At 42.9% G+C, this 16,514-nt stretch overlaps 1 protein-coding gene across 2 annotated transcripts in view; it reads left to right on the plus strand.

The window, feature by feature from the left end:
- The window catches only part of gabbr1a (gamma-aminobutyric acid (GABA) B receptor, 1a), a 91,621-nt gene extending 76,491 nt beyond the window's left edge, over positions 1-15,130 (plus strand). For both annotated transcript variants that reach the window (XM_030395073.1, XM_030395074.1), the window contains exons 18-24: positions 2,082-2,198; positions 3,697-3,807; positions 5,679-5,772; positions 6,927-7,054; positions 9,194-9,322; positions 10,119-10,262; positions 12,983-15,130. In XM_030395073.1, coding sequence (XP_030250933.1) covers positions 2,082-2,198; positions 3,697-3,807; positions 5,679-5,772; positions 6,927-7,054; positions 9,194-9,322; positions 10,119-10,262; positions 12,983-13,261 — 1,002 coding nt within the window. In that variant the 3' untranslated portion in view covers positions 13,262-15,130. The remainder of the gene's footprint in view (positions 1-2,081; positions 2,199-3,696; positions 3,808-5,678; positions 5,773-6,926; positions 7,055-9,193; positions 9,323-10,118; positions 10,263-12,982) is intronic.
- The last annotated feature ends 1,384 nt before the right edge of the window (positions 15,131-16,514 follow it).

Consider the following 16,514-nt stretch of genomic DNA (forward strand, 5'->3'; position numbering starts at 1 on the left):
CATTAGACCGAAATTCAGCCTGACACGTTTTGATACCTCAGGATGTCAACTGGAATTTAGAATAAGGCTCTGTGGGGTTAAACAATGTCGGGCTGCACGGCGTGAATGCGTAATGAGCGGTCCACCTGCAGGTCAGTGATGGTTAAAACTTAGATATTTATGTCAGCAGTTCATGAAAATACACCTATTGAAATACAGTACCGCTGGACCTAAACTAAAGCCCTCTGTTGTCCTGTGTGTGTCCCATTCTGTCATTCCAGGAGTCTGATCATGCGCTCTTAGTGGACGGAATACGCTAATTGTTAAAACACAGACATAATTCATCAAGCATTTGAGCGTGTTTTGGTGCTCGGTGGCACAGACGTGATTTGCTGGACGCCAGAATAGCCCAGACGATAGGACACCAGCACTAATGAGGAGTGGGAGCGCTCCTCCGTCACCCATGTTGAGCCTTTTTGTTGCGGAGGCGAGAGGGAGATTTCCATTTCTGACGCCTTTGTCCAGTTTTATTCTCTCTCAATCTTTTATCTGCCTCTCTACTGCACTCTGCCTCTGACCATCTATCTATCTATCTATCTATCTATCTATCTATCTATCTATCTATCTATCTATGTAAATGCGCACTCATTTCTATTTTTTCCAGGTAAATAGAAGAAATAAGCATATACATTTAGTTTTTCTGTGTTTGTTGTAGTTAAATAAGATTCCACCGGGGAAAACTTCAAAACTGTCTCTCCGTCCGACCCGCTTTTAAAGTTTCAAGGGGATTTTCTGACAGAAAAATCTTTTCAACTCTCAACGTCCGTCCGCCACAGTCCAGATGAGAAAAGCAAAGAGAGGTGTTGATAAAAATGTTGATGTTTCCATCTGAGTCACCTTCAGTTGTGCGCTCAGAGCAATAAGCTTAAGGATCTGCGGAGTGTTTCGCAGACTTTTTTTCTTTCATCCTGCTGGCTCCACACATACTTTTTTTTGGGGTACATGCAGTCTGAAAAACAAAAACACCTGCAGACATCATTATGAAAAAAGTACTCCCACCTTCTCTACATGTTCTTTGGAAAGGAAAAAACATCATGATATCTATGCTTTTATTCGCAGTGTGTATTTTCTTTAAAAAACATTTCAATGAAACATCAAGTGGAAAAGGCGGTGAAGCACAGCGCTCCTTGTAGCAAACATGCAAATACAAATGTAGTGTCAATTGTGTTTAATGCAGCAGTGCAGCAAAGATTTTGACAAAGAGGTTTTTTTAATATAATGGAAAACACAACAACCAATGTCATCAGTATTTCTTAAATCCCAGATTGATCTGCTTCAAGTGTAACTTTGTCTTAAAGTACAGGTGAAATTATCATTATGAAATTATGATTATTATTTTTTTTACTGAGAAACTTGCTCAATAGATGATATCTCCATATTTTTAGCACACAAAAAAAAAATCCATATTCCAGCTCACACCAAGACACGATCGACACGTTTTATTAACAGTTGTATTAAAACAACAAGGAGCTCCGTGTTTTGCTTGTTGCTTTGTCAGATTAATTTGTGCTTTATTGCAAACGGGCTTAGTTTATAAAGTGTGTGCTGGAACACTGATGGGTTTTTTTGTCTGCTATGGTTTGCCCTGTTGCAGCTGCATCCAGGAGAGAGAGGGAGAGACGGCCGTGCACCGGGTTTCTTCTGTGTTTTGGATAATTATATATTTTCAATTTATTCCCCACTGCTGATACCAAACCCACAGAAACTCGGGTCCAGAGAGTCGACACAGACACACGGAACAGTTTGCGTTGTTCATATAATGTCGACTGGATGATCAACAGAATCGAGAGTGATTTTTAAAAAAATGTCTTTTTCAGGGTTCCTCAGCCGCAGCACTCTGATTGTTAGGAATATGATCCCGTCCTCACTCAACAAACATTAGGACCCAGGCTGTCCTAAGGGGGTGCCTGACTGGAAATAAGAACATAAAACCCACAAAAATGATAGAGATTTTACAACCCCCCCTTTCTTTTTTCTCCTCTCCTCTCCTCTCCTCTCCTCTCCTCTCCTCTCCTCTCCTCTCCTCTTCCTCTTCCTCCCAGTTCCGCCTGTGGCTCCTCGGCCTCGGCTTCAGCCTGGCGTACGGCAGCATGTTCACCAAGATCTGGTGGGTCCACACCCTCTTCACGAAGAAGGACGAAAAGAAGGAGAAGAAGAAGGTAGGAAAGAAGGAAGAGTGGTAGGGAGGGAGGGAGGAAGGGAGCGAGGAAGGGATAAGCCTCTCAGCTGTCTCGGGAGAGTAGAGAAAAGATGGGAGAGGGGGGCCAGGCCACGCAGCATGTGTGGCGCCGGCTGATAAAAAAAAAGTTCAGTTAAGAAAACTTTGCAGGCTTCCTAGTCACATAAGCTTCTAAGAGGCCAGCTCGGCATCATTCACTGCGGCGGTGGCGTTAAGGGTATTGGACACACACTGACATAGATACTGTACTTTTTACACATGCACACATAACACACATGCACTATACACAACATTGATGCGCGGAAACATGCAGACGCAGGTTTTGGACCGGGGCCACTGATACACCCCGCCATCAGCTTTATTTGCATACGGGTGTGTGCGAGTGTGGGGCGTGTGTGTGTGTGTGTGTGTGTGTGTTTATATATGAGGGTGTGTGTGTGTGTGTGTTTATATATGAGGGTGTGTGTGTGTGTGCTTACCCTTGAAGATAGTGTATCCTGGAGCCAGCTAGATACTGCCAGTCTGCGATGTGTAGTGGGAATTTCTAAGACCTAATCAGAAGAATAAGAGATTAAGCCATTTATGGGATATTTATGAATATGGATGAGTATTAAAGTTCTATGCAGAAATCCAACCTTCGGGGGCTTTATTATTTGAGCCAAAGCACAACGAATCAGGATGACTTTCAACTCTCTTCTTGTCCACAGAAGGGCATTTTGCCAGAGAGCTCTAGCGTGAGTATTTAAAGAAACTTTCACAAAAATCGAGGGGTGAATGAGCGCCTTTCAAATCATTTATTTTCATGCAACTCAAGTGGGGAGGCGCTCGGGACTGTGTAATGCGTTTTCTTCTTTATTATATTTTTCAGTTTTAGTTATTCCACGCTTGAATGGCCGCTACTACGTCGGAGGTTCTGGGAGTAAGCGTGGTCAAATAAAAAAAAGAAAAAGAAAAAGAAGAAGAAGAAATGTGTGGAAAAAGAGAGCGAGGGGGCGCACGGTGGGGGAGCTCATTTCGGTTGCTTGTTTTTCGGTTACGGCTGTATTACTTCCATTATGGCTCAAGTTAAGAACAATAAAGTTGATATCAGCCGCTTCGGGAACCGTCCACACAAAGGGACCGTCATCTCGGTGTGTGTGTAAACGGTGATTTCAGGTGGCAGCACAAATATAGCGGCTCTCTGTGAGTCGCCTGCAGACACACAAACACACACACACACACAAGCAAACTCCCACTGCTCCTAAAATACACTTGGAGACGGACACACACACACACTTGAAGACACACATTCAGAAAGACAATTCGCGCCCAGTCATGCAGAAATCACAAGGACGCCTGTCGTATTATTCGTCCCGGTTGTTTGTCTTTGTTTGTGGACCGGCTCGTGATGCCCTTGGATACTGATGACTATTGTGTGTGTGTGTGTGTGTGTGTGTGTGTCTGCGTGTGTGTGTGTGTCTTTGCTCGAACTCACACAGCAACACTTGGAGCCATGGAAACTCTACGCAACAGTTGGAGTGCTGCTGGCTATCGACTTCCTGTCACTCATGATCTGGCAGATTGTGGATCCTCTGCACATTACGGTTGAGGTAGAGTACGAAAGACAGATGAGATAATTTGTGTGTCATCGCCCAACGGCGCAGAACGTGCAGCCACTGCCATCAGTCAATAACGCAGTAATGAGACACCGGGCCTCGTTTGTAGCAATGTTCTCTCATTTTGATTCATCTTACGCTCAAAGAGCACCGTCGCAGACAAGAATAAATATCATGTCACTGCTGAACGGCAGTGTAACAGTGTAGCTGTGACATTTATGACTTGGATAATTATATTTATCCATGTGCGAGTGTTTGTGTTATAGTGTGACTACCAGAATCACTGTTAAAGGTGCCCGGAGGCATTTTTCGGCAAACAAAATTCAACATTCATCAAGCAGCTAAATAAACAAGTTGAACGAGCTCCTCTCCTCCTCTGAGTTTAACTTCATTAAACCTGCATTGATCAATATTTTCAGTATTAACACTGACGCAAGGGACTCGCACGCTCAGCTCTGGATGTACAATCACCAACTGTGTAGCACAGAGTCTGGTTCTGACAGAGCGGCTCTCGTCGGCCTTCGTGTGCAATTGTTTCCAAAAAGAGGAGATCGCTTTTGCATCTTGATAACATAATCTGCTCAGCGCCAAGGAACCTTAAAAAGAAGGAAGGGTCATTACGTAACTAATTCTTGATTTGGTGCCTGAATGCTGTGACAGATGTATAGGTGTTTATGGGAGATCCATTGAGAAACACACCGACCACACATAATCTGTGTTCTGAAGCAAAAAAAGCCTCCAGAAAATGAAAGACCACACTCCAGAAAGTACAAAAACAGATATTTCTGTCATCCTGAGTGCTGCTAAATGCTCCGCTATGTTCACAGCTAGTTGCTTACACTATCTGTCTGCTGTTTAGTGCTGAGCAGGTTATATAAATACGTTTTTAGAGCTTTTTTCAGCTGAAAACAGCTGCAAACAAAAACGGACAGTGTTGAAAAGCAAAACACTTAGCTGAAAGATGCTAAAATGCTCCTTAGGGCTGATGGGAACTGCAGGAACAGATGGCCATCCTCACCTGGTCTTTTGTTGACATGACGTATTCATATGTAGCCACTTTAAAGATCTGAAAATAGCATTGTTTATTTCCTTTTCTGCCACTGATGTTAATGCTAATACTCTAATGCTAATATATATGCGTCATGCCTTTCAATATGCATGTGTATCCTCATGCTTGTGCTGGTAAAACATTAGACAGAAAACAAAACAGGCACCCACTCTTCAGAATATTGCTGCACAGCGCCACCAGTGGTCAAATCTCTGCAGGGTCTCTTTAATATTACCTCATCATTGCATTTCTTTCATGTCTTCGGTTGATGCTTCCGTCCAAAGCGACTTACGATGAGTGTGTTTCCCTGTGCATGAGTATGTAGTATACTTGATGCTGTTCTACTGTTTAAACAATATCAAAAGCTGGATAAGACACCAGACTGTGCATCTTATTTGCATGTTGCCTGCTCATTAAGCTGTTCTCTAAACCGTCCTCATTAAGGACGTTAAACCTCCGCTGGAATAAGAGGCCGTACGCCAGCGTCAGGCCTGATCTGAACAGCATCGACTTTAACTGCAGTCAGAGCTTATATGGAGTTTCTAAATAGCCATATTTCATATTTATTGGATATCTGATACTCTTTTAATTCAGAAATCTATATCTGACTAACAGGAAGGCCTGTGTACCCGAGGGGCTCAAGCGTGCAGTCTCTGGGGCTTTTGCTTACTGTGCATTTTTGCCTCCTTCTCCATTCTGCTGCTGTCTCATCGTTTCTTATTATCTTCCCCTCCTCTCTCTCTCCCTCTCCCGTTTTCCCTCCATCTCTTCATCCTCCCGTTCCTCTCCCCTCTTCATCCGTCTGCCATGTGAGCAGAAGTTCACTAAGGAGGCCCCGAAAGAAGATTTGGATGTCCTGATTCAGCCCTTGTTGGAGCACTGCAGCTCAGAGAAGATGAACACGTGGCTCGGTATCAGACCTCTCTTCTTCTTCTTCTTCTTCTTCTTCTTCTTCTTCTTCTTCTTCTCCTTCTTCTTGTTCTCTCATATCTCAGTCTGTCTCTTTATCACTCTCTGCCCTGCTGTGTTTTTTAACGTCTCTGTCACTCACATGGACATATGCAGACACATATGCGCGCGCACGCACGTCACTGCCACTCACTCTGAATTAAACAGGTCTCATATCACAGCCTCCTCCCTCAGCCCCCGCCGCCCCCCTACGTTTGATTCCTCTTTTCTCTCTCTCTCTCTTCTCTTTTTTCCCTCTTTGCTTCTCTTTTTGTCGGCCCACGCAGACCCTCTCTCTCTCTCTCTCTCTCCCTCCCCGTCCGTCTCTCTGCTGTCTTTCTTAGCGTGGCAGCTCTTATGAAAATATAATGGTGCTGAAATTCAAATAATGTGGGTCACAAACTGGGCCATTGCCCCATAGCATTTCCTTTCTCCGAGAAGAAAAGATGGTGCTTTAATATCAGGCGGTATAAAGAAACAATGGACAGTCTGAAGAAGTGTCGAACTCACTCAGTCACAGATTCTCTTTTTCCTCCCTGCTCTCTCTCTCTCTCTCTCTTTCTCTTTCACGGTTATGTTCTCTTTTCTCTGTCAGTCAGCCCGGCTCTGTCTCCCTTTCAACATATTCAAACATCTATTGTATCTGCATTTTTGATTTTCTACCCCTGCACACACTCGCTCACTCCCTCGGTTATATTGAGCTGTTACTCTTCTGCGCTAGCAGCAGGCAGGAGCCATGTTTAGCCATTGACACAATCCCATAACTTGACAAGCTAAATGCATGAATTAAAGTTGCACTGGGCCGATTTAGCGTGGCACATGTTGAACTTTTATTATTTTAATTGTCTTGAAAATTAACGTTACGAGCAGTGAAGATGATGTTGTGGTCCTGAGCGGTGGGTGATGTAGGTTTGAGCTAAAATCATGACCGACGTGTTGCGTACAGGGCTTTGTGTCCATTGTCTCCATACAACTCTTTAAACAGACTCTGCATTATTTGAATTACTGCACCATGCGCATTACGCACACACGTTATATAATATTCATTTCCATGGCTGCACACTCACTCATTCACTCTTTTTACCTGCCTTCTCTCACTGTTTCCCTCTTCCTGTAGGTGTGGTCTACGGCTACAAGGGTCTGCTGCTGCTGCTGGGCATATTCCTGGCTTACGAGACCAAGTCTGTCTCCACAGAAAAGATCAATGACCACCGAGCCGTTGGGATGGCTATTTACAACGTTGCTGTGAGTCCAAAAAAAGAACCGGTCATGCCTGAACTCCTGCTTCTGGGTCCTGCTGTCTGCTTTCTGCCGTTTTGCTTTTTTCTGCAAGGACCTTTTCTTCACTATAGCGCACTGAGTAACATTCAAGTGGCAATACGGATTTTTTTATTGCTCCATAGCGCAAAACTGGTGTAGTATATCTGTTGGGGGGGGGGCGGGGGTTAATCAGTGCCAGCGCCTCAGTGATTAATTTGCCTGGTGTGGAGATTTCTGGCTTCCAGAAGCCACTTTTCTGCTCATTTCAGAGCAAACCAGGCAGCTGACCAGCGTGTCAAGACATTTCAGCTGCAGCGGCTTAAAGCTGCATTCTCAAGGGGATACTCTTTGCATTTTATGAAAGTTAATGGAGTTCTTAGTCATAACTCGAAGCTCCCTTAATACCTCTGTGGTGCATTTTCTTTATTTGAGTTGAAAACTGGCAAAGCGTGACAGAAAATCAAATTAAAATGCTTCCTGTGTGATAATGATATTATTTGTAGATTAACCATTTTAGTGACAATCATTTAAAAAAACATGCAACAAAAGTCTATTGTGGGTGCACCAGAATATGAATTGAGTCTTTACCTCTTACATATCTCTCGGGGATGTGCTGCACATCATAAATTGATGATCTAGTACGATAAACTGAAAGCACATGTTGCTATAATGCTCAGTCGCAGCGTTACCAGACACAGAAACAGGACTTCTATATAAAATATTCAAGCCTTTCTACAAGTGCGTCCCGAGATTTCGTTCTCTAAAATGCACATCCCTTTACGCATTTCTGTCCAAATCAGTAAACTGCAAACAGAAGCTGCTGTTTTGAACAAATCATACATTTTGATGCTTATGGCGCCCGTGGTGCAACGGTGCCCGCCGCCGTATCTTGGCTCTCTTTTGTGAAATGAAAACTCCTTCTCGCTGGGACTTCCTGGTGAAATAAATGTTAAATAAAAATCTATAAAATACGAAAGGCTGCATCGCAAACTTTTATTGTGCTGCAATGTCGCGCAACTCAAGCTTACCTGCGTGAGTGCTCTGTGCTTTAGCTTTTAGCGTTGAGGCATAAATATGGGGAGAAATCTGTGCGTGGAGATAGCAAACAAAACACTTTGTGTGGAGCTGTTACCTTGCCCTGTGGCAGGAATGGGTTTAAAATGTACCCATTTAGGCACTAAAGTACAGTGGTGAACGCTGCCGTCAGCCGTACACATTTGTCAGCCACTGTTGATAGCAAGTGAATCATCTCAAACGGAGGCACCTAGGATGCACTTTACATGAAAATAGCTGCCATTATGTTCACTTCAGCCACTTAAGACAAATAGTCGATGGCATTTCCTCATATCCTTGACACGGGGTAACTTTGTAATTGATGTAAAATGTCTCCGAAAAGTGGCCTCTGTCACTTCACGTTTTCTGTTTGGATGGAAGGCAGGGAACATTTCTTCCCCCCTCTCAGTCTTCAGCAGTCATCTTGCCAGAAGTTGCCGTCCTCGCCCGCATCGCCGCTAATGAATAAAAGAGGAAGCGTCTTAATGAGCATCCAAACATTTATCAGCTTATACTTTGTGGATATGTAATTAGTAAATGGATTGATCTCGCCTCCTCCCGTCACGGAGAGGATTTATCATTGATCATCATTCATGGTTATTTATGAGAGCATTAAATGCAGCTTGCACGCTCATTTCATCACATGGGTCCATAATGTGAGACAAGTCTAATGTGATTATTTTATGTTATGATATACACATTTCAGTTTTATGATGGTGTTAATAGTTAATGGTGTCTGTAAAGGGACCTCCTTCCTCTTTGCTAAGCTGGGAGCTGCAGGCCCTGATGAGATGACAATGTGGTGATTGTCAGCGCGCTGTTGCCACTTCAGTCATGACTTTTTAATGCTGTTTTCACATGGGAGCCCTCCCCGGAATGATAAACAGATGCCTAATGCTTTTATGGATGTGATTTTCCTCCCCTCTCATGCTCTCGCTCGCACACTCCACCACCTCTTCCTCCTCCTCCTGCCTCCGTCTTTCTCTTTATTTGAAACCTCACTTTTACTCTTCCCATGCCCCGTCCTCTCTCTTTCTTTCTGTCTCTGTTTCGGTCTCTCTCTTCCTGCAGGTGTTGTGCCTGATCACTGCTCCGGTGACTATGATCCTGTCTTCGCAGCAGGACGCCTCCTTTGCCTTTGCCTCTCTGGCAATCGTCTTCTCTGCCTACATCACGCTGGTGGTGCTTTTTGTACCCAAGGTGCTCCGACTCGTTACGCACCGCACACACTGAAAAGTATACTAACTAACTAACGCAGCAAATGTCAAACGTGCCGGCCTCAGCGTCTTTAAGGAGAGAGTCCAGGCTGTTCTGGGTGAAAAGAACTTCTGAAACGCACATTGTTCAGTCTGCATTCTAAAAAATGAAGCTTTGATGCGTGGACTGGCTGTGTGATCGAATAAGAAGACTACCTGAATGATCAAATCTTTGATAAGTTTGCAAATCTGTCCCTCACGGTGACAATATAAAATATAATGAGCTTTTTAGATGTGTAGCTGCTGTAAACAGTTGGTGTTAGGGAGAAAAAAAAATAATCCTCTGGCACGAATAAAGGGAGACATTTACATGTCTGGCAGCAGCTATTATAATTTGTTTGGACTAAATAGAGCTGGGTAGTGCACACGAGAGCCGCTGCAGACAGAGGGAAGAGTGCCACCTACAGAAGCTCTAACTTCATCAGCTGAAACTCAGGCAGAAAAACATCACAATATTGTCACCATTGTTTGATTGTCTGGCTATTTCTGGGAGCACGCTGCAGAAACCGCACAGCGGTGAGCACTCAGATGTCACCGGAATAAGAAAAAAGAAATGAAAGCATCAGCCCCTTAAAAATGGCTCCACGCAGTGATCGTCTTTAAGCCTCCAGACAAGTGCGAGAGGTTTAGGCTTACGGGGCTGCAAATATTAAAAAATATGTTCTCAACAGATGCATTATTCATCCGGCACGCTGCACTCTCAGGGCTGATTTTTGTTCTTTATTGACTCTCCGGTCCAGATGCGGCGCCTGATCACCCGCGGCGAGTGGCAGTCGGAGCAGCAGGACACTCTGAAGACCGGCTCGTCCACCAACAACAACGACGAGGAGAAATCCAGGCAGCTGGAGCGGGAGAACAGGGAGCTGCAGAAGATCATCCAGGAGGTGAGAAACATTACATACGTTACATTAAACACACACAGACACATTAGTGTCATTACCCAACATGCACATTTAAACACCCGTGATGCACACCTCTGTGTTCGTTAGCATCTGAGTTCATCCTGGAAGCAGAAGTTGTATAATAAATATCTACATGTAATTTTAAGCGCTTATTGTTTAGTTAACATGCAGCGTGTGCTTGCTGCTCCTCTGTGTGTGAGCGCGATTCAATTGTACAGAATTCGCAACGGTAAATGCCGCATAATGTGAGAAAACAGAGAATAAAAATAACACACAACGTTGCAATTATTCCTTTTATTAATTGAATGTTATCCCGCAGGTTTCCTTTGATATTTTAACCTCATTTCACACTGACAGATTTGAAAGGGGGGTCATGACGCATCCCTCTTTTATTCATCATTCATCATATCATAAAGGGATAATAAAGGGATCAGAATGTTGTATTCTCCGTGCAACATAAGTTTGATGTTTTACGTAACTCATGTGAGGTATGTGCATTAAGTTAATACATTTTAGAATATCAGAAGAGTTTATTGTTCCCCTGCTAAATAATCTAAACATAAAGGAGACCGGAGCTCCAGCCGTTCTGGGCACTGATTCATAGATGTGTTGAGATGGTTGTTGATCGGGAGGAGGGGGGGTTCTCTTTTGCCCGTGCTTATTTGTGCTAAAGAAGATCCTTCTGCTCTCAGTCGGTGAATGACTCCATGCAGCTGTTATCCTCGGCAGGAAGTCAGTGGATGCGCCATCGCTTACAGACCGGCATCTACTCATTACCAGATTGGTCGCATATGAAAAGGGGTGCCATGCAATGTTTTCTTCCTCGGAGGGAAGAGGAATAGGGACTCTCGCTCTTTTTTTTTTTTATTTCAAACTTCCTTTTTACTTCTTTGCAGCTTGTTAGGATAGTTCTGCCTCGGTTTGCGCTCGAGTTTCCACTCAAACATCGAAACAGCAGTGTGAAAGCAGAGTGGAGTGAGAGGCTGCAGAGGCAGGAAGACTTCCGACTCAAACAAATTATTACAGTGTGAAAACAGTTTCTGGTCACATTTTTTTTTTTCAAGACTTTTTAGACACTGTGACGTTGGAACACACTTATTATTATATTAGTTTGGTAACACTTTAATTTCCAAGCACAATATAAACATTTGATAAAGGGTTCGTAACACGCTGTAATGAAGAGTTAAGCGGATACAAAAACGTAGCTATTTAATTTTAACTTCTCCTATTAAGACATTTATTATTCTCAGTTATTGTTGTCGTACCATGTTGTCATTAATTATCAAGATTCAAGATTACTTTATTTGTGCCGAGGAATATTTGTCTTGGACATCAAGGCTGCTAAATATATACAATAAAGAGCAGACAAGAGTACGTACAACAGATAAGTAGGGCTGCAACTAACAATTATTTGATTGATGATATGATTAATTCAGCTTAGTCTATAAATGTTACAAAAAAAACCCCATCATATATTTTTAATGTTTATAAGCAAATTGCTTCTTTTGTCCAACCAACAGCCCCAAAACCCAAATCCTCCTCATTTATTATCATGAATGACAAAGAAAATCAGAAGCTGGAACTTGAAACTTGAAAATTCTCTAAATCTAAAAAACTAATCAAAATAGTGACACGTCTACTTTTGATCGACTAATCGATTAATAGCTGATGGTTGCAGCTCTAATTCAAGTACACACACAAAACTGTCTGTACATACACACATTATGAGGAATTAACAGACAGGTGCTGACATAAATGCAGCACAGCCCGTCATTTCACGCCCTCCTTCTGTCCTGCGTTCAGGAGTTTCACTGATAAGGAGATGAAAGAGTTTTTATATCTGTTATCTATTTATACACCGGCCTCACAGGAGGAGTCACAGTTGTAGACAGATAAACAATAAGCACTTATATAAGCTTACCACTACAAAACAGTGTGTAAACAAGCATTTATGTGTGCTGCATCCCTCTTATTAGGACAGTTATTTACATTATCAAAGACGCTTCAGATTTTTTTCTATGATTAGTCTCCAAAATGTCAAATAATTGTGAAAACTGATCAGCACAGTTTCCCCCCATAAGTTTCCCTTATGCTGTTTTTCAGGTTCATACTTTAATTTTACGTATCTACTAGTCAATCATAATGTTCTTTAATGTTCATAAAGCAGATTATTTGTACTCGAACAAGCCAATCCTGCAGCACCTCTATTCATCCTCTGTCTGAACGCTCTGTCTCTTTAAGGAACTGCGCCGCTCAGTGAGCTCGGTCTGATGTTATTGGTCAGCTCATGCTTGCCTGAGCCTGTTATTAGCTGAGGGCAGTTTAAAGGAGCAGTTTCTGAATACAGGCTGTTTGCATTTCTCAGTGCTTTGACCATTTTTTACAGTAGTTGTATATCACGGGGACCTACGTTATAATCAAAAGGGACGTGGAAATCTCACTTTCTGCGATATTCGAGGGTCAGAATCCCAGAATCCCAAACACAAATTCACTGCGATATTTGCCAGGAAAAGGCAGAAAACTTCTCATTAAGAAAGCTGACAATCAAAACAGCTGCCAATTAATTTTCTCCTGAATGACTAATTGACAATTGTCTAATTCATTTCTGATGTAATAACTTAACACATAAAGTGTCGCCCTGACACTGATTTCATTTAGACGTGACAGCTGTTCAATAACTTCTCCTCTCGTTGTGTCTGTAGAAAGAAGAGAGGGTGTCGGCGCTCCGCAACCAGTTGGCTGAGCGTCAGGCTCTGCGCAACCGCCGCCGGCCCTCCACAGGCCAGAACCAGAACCACAACGCCCCACCGCCGTCGTCACAGCCGGATCCCAAGTCTCTGCTTCCCCCGCCCGGCTACCCCACCACGGACAATCACTCCCTCCCGCCTTCCTTCTCCAACTCCTCCAACCTCTACCCCGCCGACAGCAAGATGAGCCGCAACCACTGTCACAACAGCCAGATCCCACTGCTGTACAAATAAGGCGAGGCACGGAGGGGGGAGGGGGAAGAGGGAGGGGGCAGTCGCACAATGCACACGGGGGGACACGAAAACACAAACGAGACACTGTGACTTTCACTTGTATCGGCGACGAGCACAGCGGTGTTGTGACACTGTTTTTAAAAAGAAAAGAAAAAAAAAAAAACGGTGTGAAAGCACAAACAAGTTCCGCAGACAGGAGTGTTTTACACTTGGCAGCTCCGGGGAGAGTCACGCAGGTAACACCCGTCCTCACAGTTTTGATCTCACTGTGTTCAACCCAGCAACGACGCGGCGACAAGCACATCTCAGACGAGCAGCACTTGAGATCTCCTTCTAAGGTCGCAGATCTCTCAGTCATCTCCTCTCCCTCATTCGTTATCTCGTTCTGTTGTGGAGACACTCGAGGATCTCAAAAAGGAAGTGTTTGTGTTTGTGTCTTTGCTATATCGTCTCCACCTTTTGTCTCTCCAGTTCGTTGACTTAGCACTTACAGTAGTGATTTATATTGTTCTGTAATATCTGATCTGTTTTTCGTCATGGGGTTGTTGTTGTTAAGTTATTTGTTTACTTTTTCAGGAGAGTTGTGAAAACCGACGTTTCACAAAAGGGACAAAGCAATGTACAGTTTCTTCTGGTGGTTCCCCTCCGAGGAGCAGCTGAGCTCGACTGCGTGAAAAACTGGCTCCACTGGAAAGCGATCGTGTGCATTATTAAATAGCCATAATGTAGAAGGACCAAGGAGTTTGGCATGTTTGGATGTCTGTTGTCAGGACTATGTATTTAAGTACAGCACTGCATCTTAAAAATCCAGTCCTTCGCTGATGTACGAATATTAGACCCATTTTAAAGGAGAAAATGATCGAAGCTTGCTGGTGTGTGAGGACGATTTTGATAGTTTTGCCATTTGAAATGTTTTACAATGTATTTTTTTGAGATTCGTGTCGTATCTATCTAGCAGTATAGAACGGTAGTAGCCATCTGCTGAATCCCTCATCCCGCATCGGATGTATTTCGCAGAGAAAGACGACAAAGAAAGTCTGCAGCTGATTCTCACATTTTGTGGAAACAGTTCGAATCCTGCCTCCCAGAAAATGAAATCCAATCTATATTTCTACAGCAGCGGTGCGGTCTGATGCGGTGCTTCTAAGATGGCTATTTCTGTGGGCGGTCAAAGAAAGCACAGTTTTTTCCTCAAGATTTTATACATACATGTCATTCTCGTAAACCTTTTTTTATTTTAAAGGATGTTTTTTTTTTTTTTATGTTTTCCCGTAACAGACAATCTGGATGGATGCTCTTTCTTTTGTATTTTTCTTTCCCATTTTTGCCTTTGGATAAGTTGTAAATGACTCAACGAGGGATATACGTAATTTAAAGTGACATACTGTATTTACTCAGCAGCAGTTAATCTGGATGTACTATTTCATTCATGAGCTATTTCCAGATTTTATAAGCAATGATACCTGAACAACTTTATCAGCAGGTAAAACAATACTTTGTCAAATATTTCTAAATATATAAATATATATATTTCAGTGTGCACTTTAAACTGAACAAACTATGGTTATCCCACTTTTATGTTGCTGTTTATTCTAATACATTTTAGCTCAGGGTACGGAGAAGGATATAAATGAATGAAATAGGCCATATTTATTAACTGTACAGTACCTGGATCAGATAGTGTAACATATGAATGCAGAAAATAATTTAGGAAATGTTCTATTACCTTGCACATATATGACAATATACATGGATTTGGGGATATTTGTATTCACTATATCTAAGATCTTAAATGTTAATATATTTCAGAGTATGTGTATGCAGATATATGGGTACCGTAAATAAAATAATTGTTTTTTCATCGGGTAATTTTGTGTTTCAGTGAAACCTTTCGCATCAGTGGGATTACAGGTGGAATGAACAAAAGGGGGGATTGCAGGGTTGATTCCGAAAACACTACAGTGTTCAGCGCAACGGACAACGTAAATACCTGAAATTCTAGTGGATTTTTCAGCTCAGGTCATGTTACATTTTAATACTTCCACCAAGGAGGTTTTGTTTTCACCTGTCTGTTGGATGGTTGGTTGGTAGGTTGGTCAACAGGATTATAGAAAAACTACCACATGGATTTCCACAAAACTTTGATGGAGGATGAAGGTCTCGGCCGAGGATAGACACCATGTGAGTACAGATAAAGGGGCGGAGCCTGGGATTATTTTCTCGGTTACTTAATTTAAAGTCCCATGAAACTGAATCAGAGTTATTTGCTTCCACATATTCATGTGTCACAAAGGGAAGGATTTCTCGATGATATTTGAGTTGAGTTACATCCCTCGCCATGCAACTAGATGCTAGCTAGTCTGTGCTATCTGTGTACAGTTTTTCATTACCCTCATCGCTACATGAAACTACAAAAAACACCTCAAAGCTAGCAACCTACTCGCTGAAAATGGTAAGTTAATCTAGCACATCAAGGCGCTAGCACCTTTTAGCTTTTCTTTTGGGGGGGATTGAACCATTTTAACACCTGGGCTGGCCTCCCCATGTGCAAACCATGTCCCCTCTCAACACTGGTTTGACAGATGCGAGCTAACTGACCCAGTCACTGGGAGCCCCTAGTGCACACAGCTAATTAAGTGATATGTGAGCGTAGTAAACACCGCCACATGTGCCAACAGCCGAGACCAACGGCTGCCAATCTGACCGCAGAATACAGCACCAAGGCGTTTTTCTTGCCAAGTTTGGTTCCTGCAAATCAGCTTATAACCTGAACCTCTAACAAGCATAAGTGGTAATCACAGGGGGGACAGGGAGAGGTGGGGCCCCTTTTTCTTAGAAAAACAGAGATTTATACCCCTCAATGACATATATCAGTAAAAACATTTTAAATCATACAATTATATGTGTTGAATAACACTTGGGCTAATTTAAGGCGTAAAACAAAATATTTTTAAGTCTTTAATGATCGGTTCCCCCTCCATGTGCCTCAAAGTGGTTTGGTCCACTGCCAGTCTGCCTCCCCTTCACACACCTGAGTGCTCCAGACTTGTGTCTTGTGCAGCGGTCTCTGGGGGGGTGGTGGAGTCTGGTGGAGTGTGGTGGCGCTGGCTGATCATAGTAAGTAGCTACTTTGCAAGAGACACAAGGAAGGTGTTATTTTTCTCTTGTCACAGAGGGTTATGTTTGAGCACAAAAGCCACTTTGTTTGAGTTTGGAAAACAGTGTTTTGGCTTATAATTGCTAGCTGTTTTTA

Source organism: Sparus aurata, chromosome 17 (assembly GCF_900880675.1).
Source record: "Sparus aurata chromosome 17, fSpaAur1.1, whole genome shotgun sequence".
Taxonomy (NCBI): domain Eukaryota; kingdom Metazoa; phylum Chordata; class Actinopteri; order Spariformes; family Sparidae; genus Sparus; species Sparus aurata.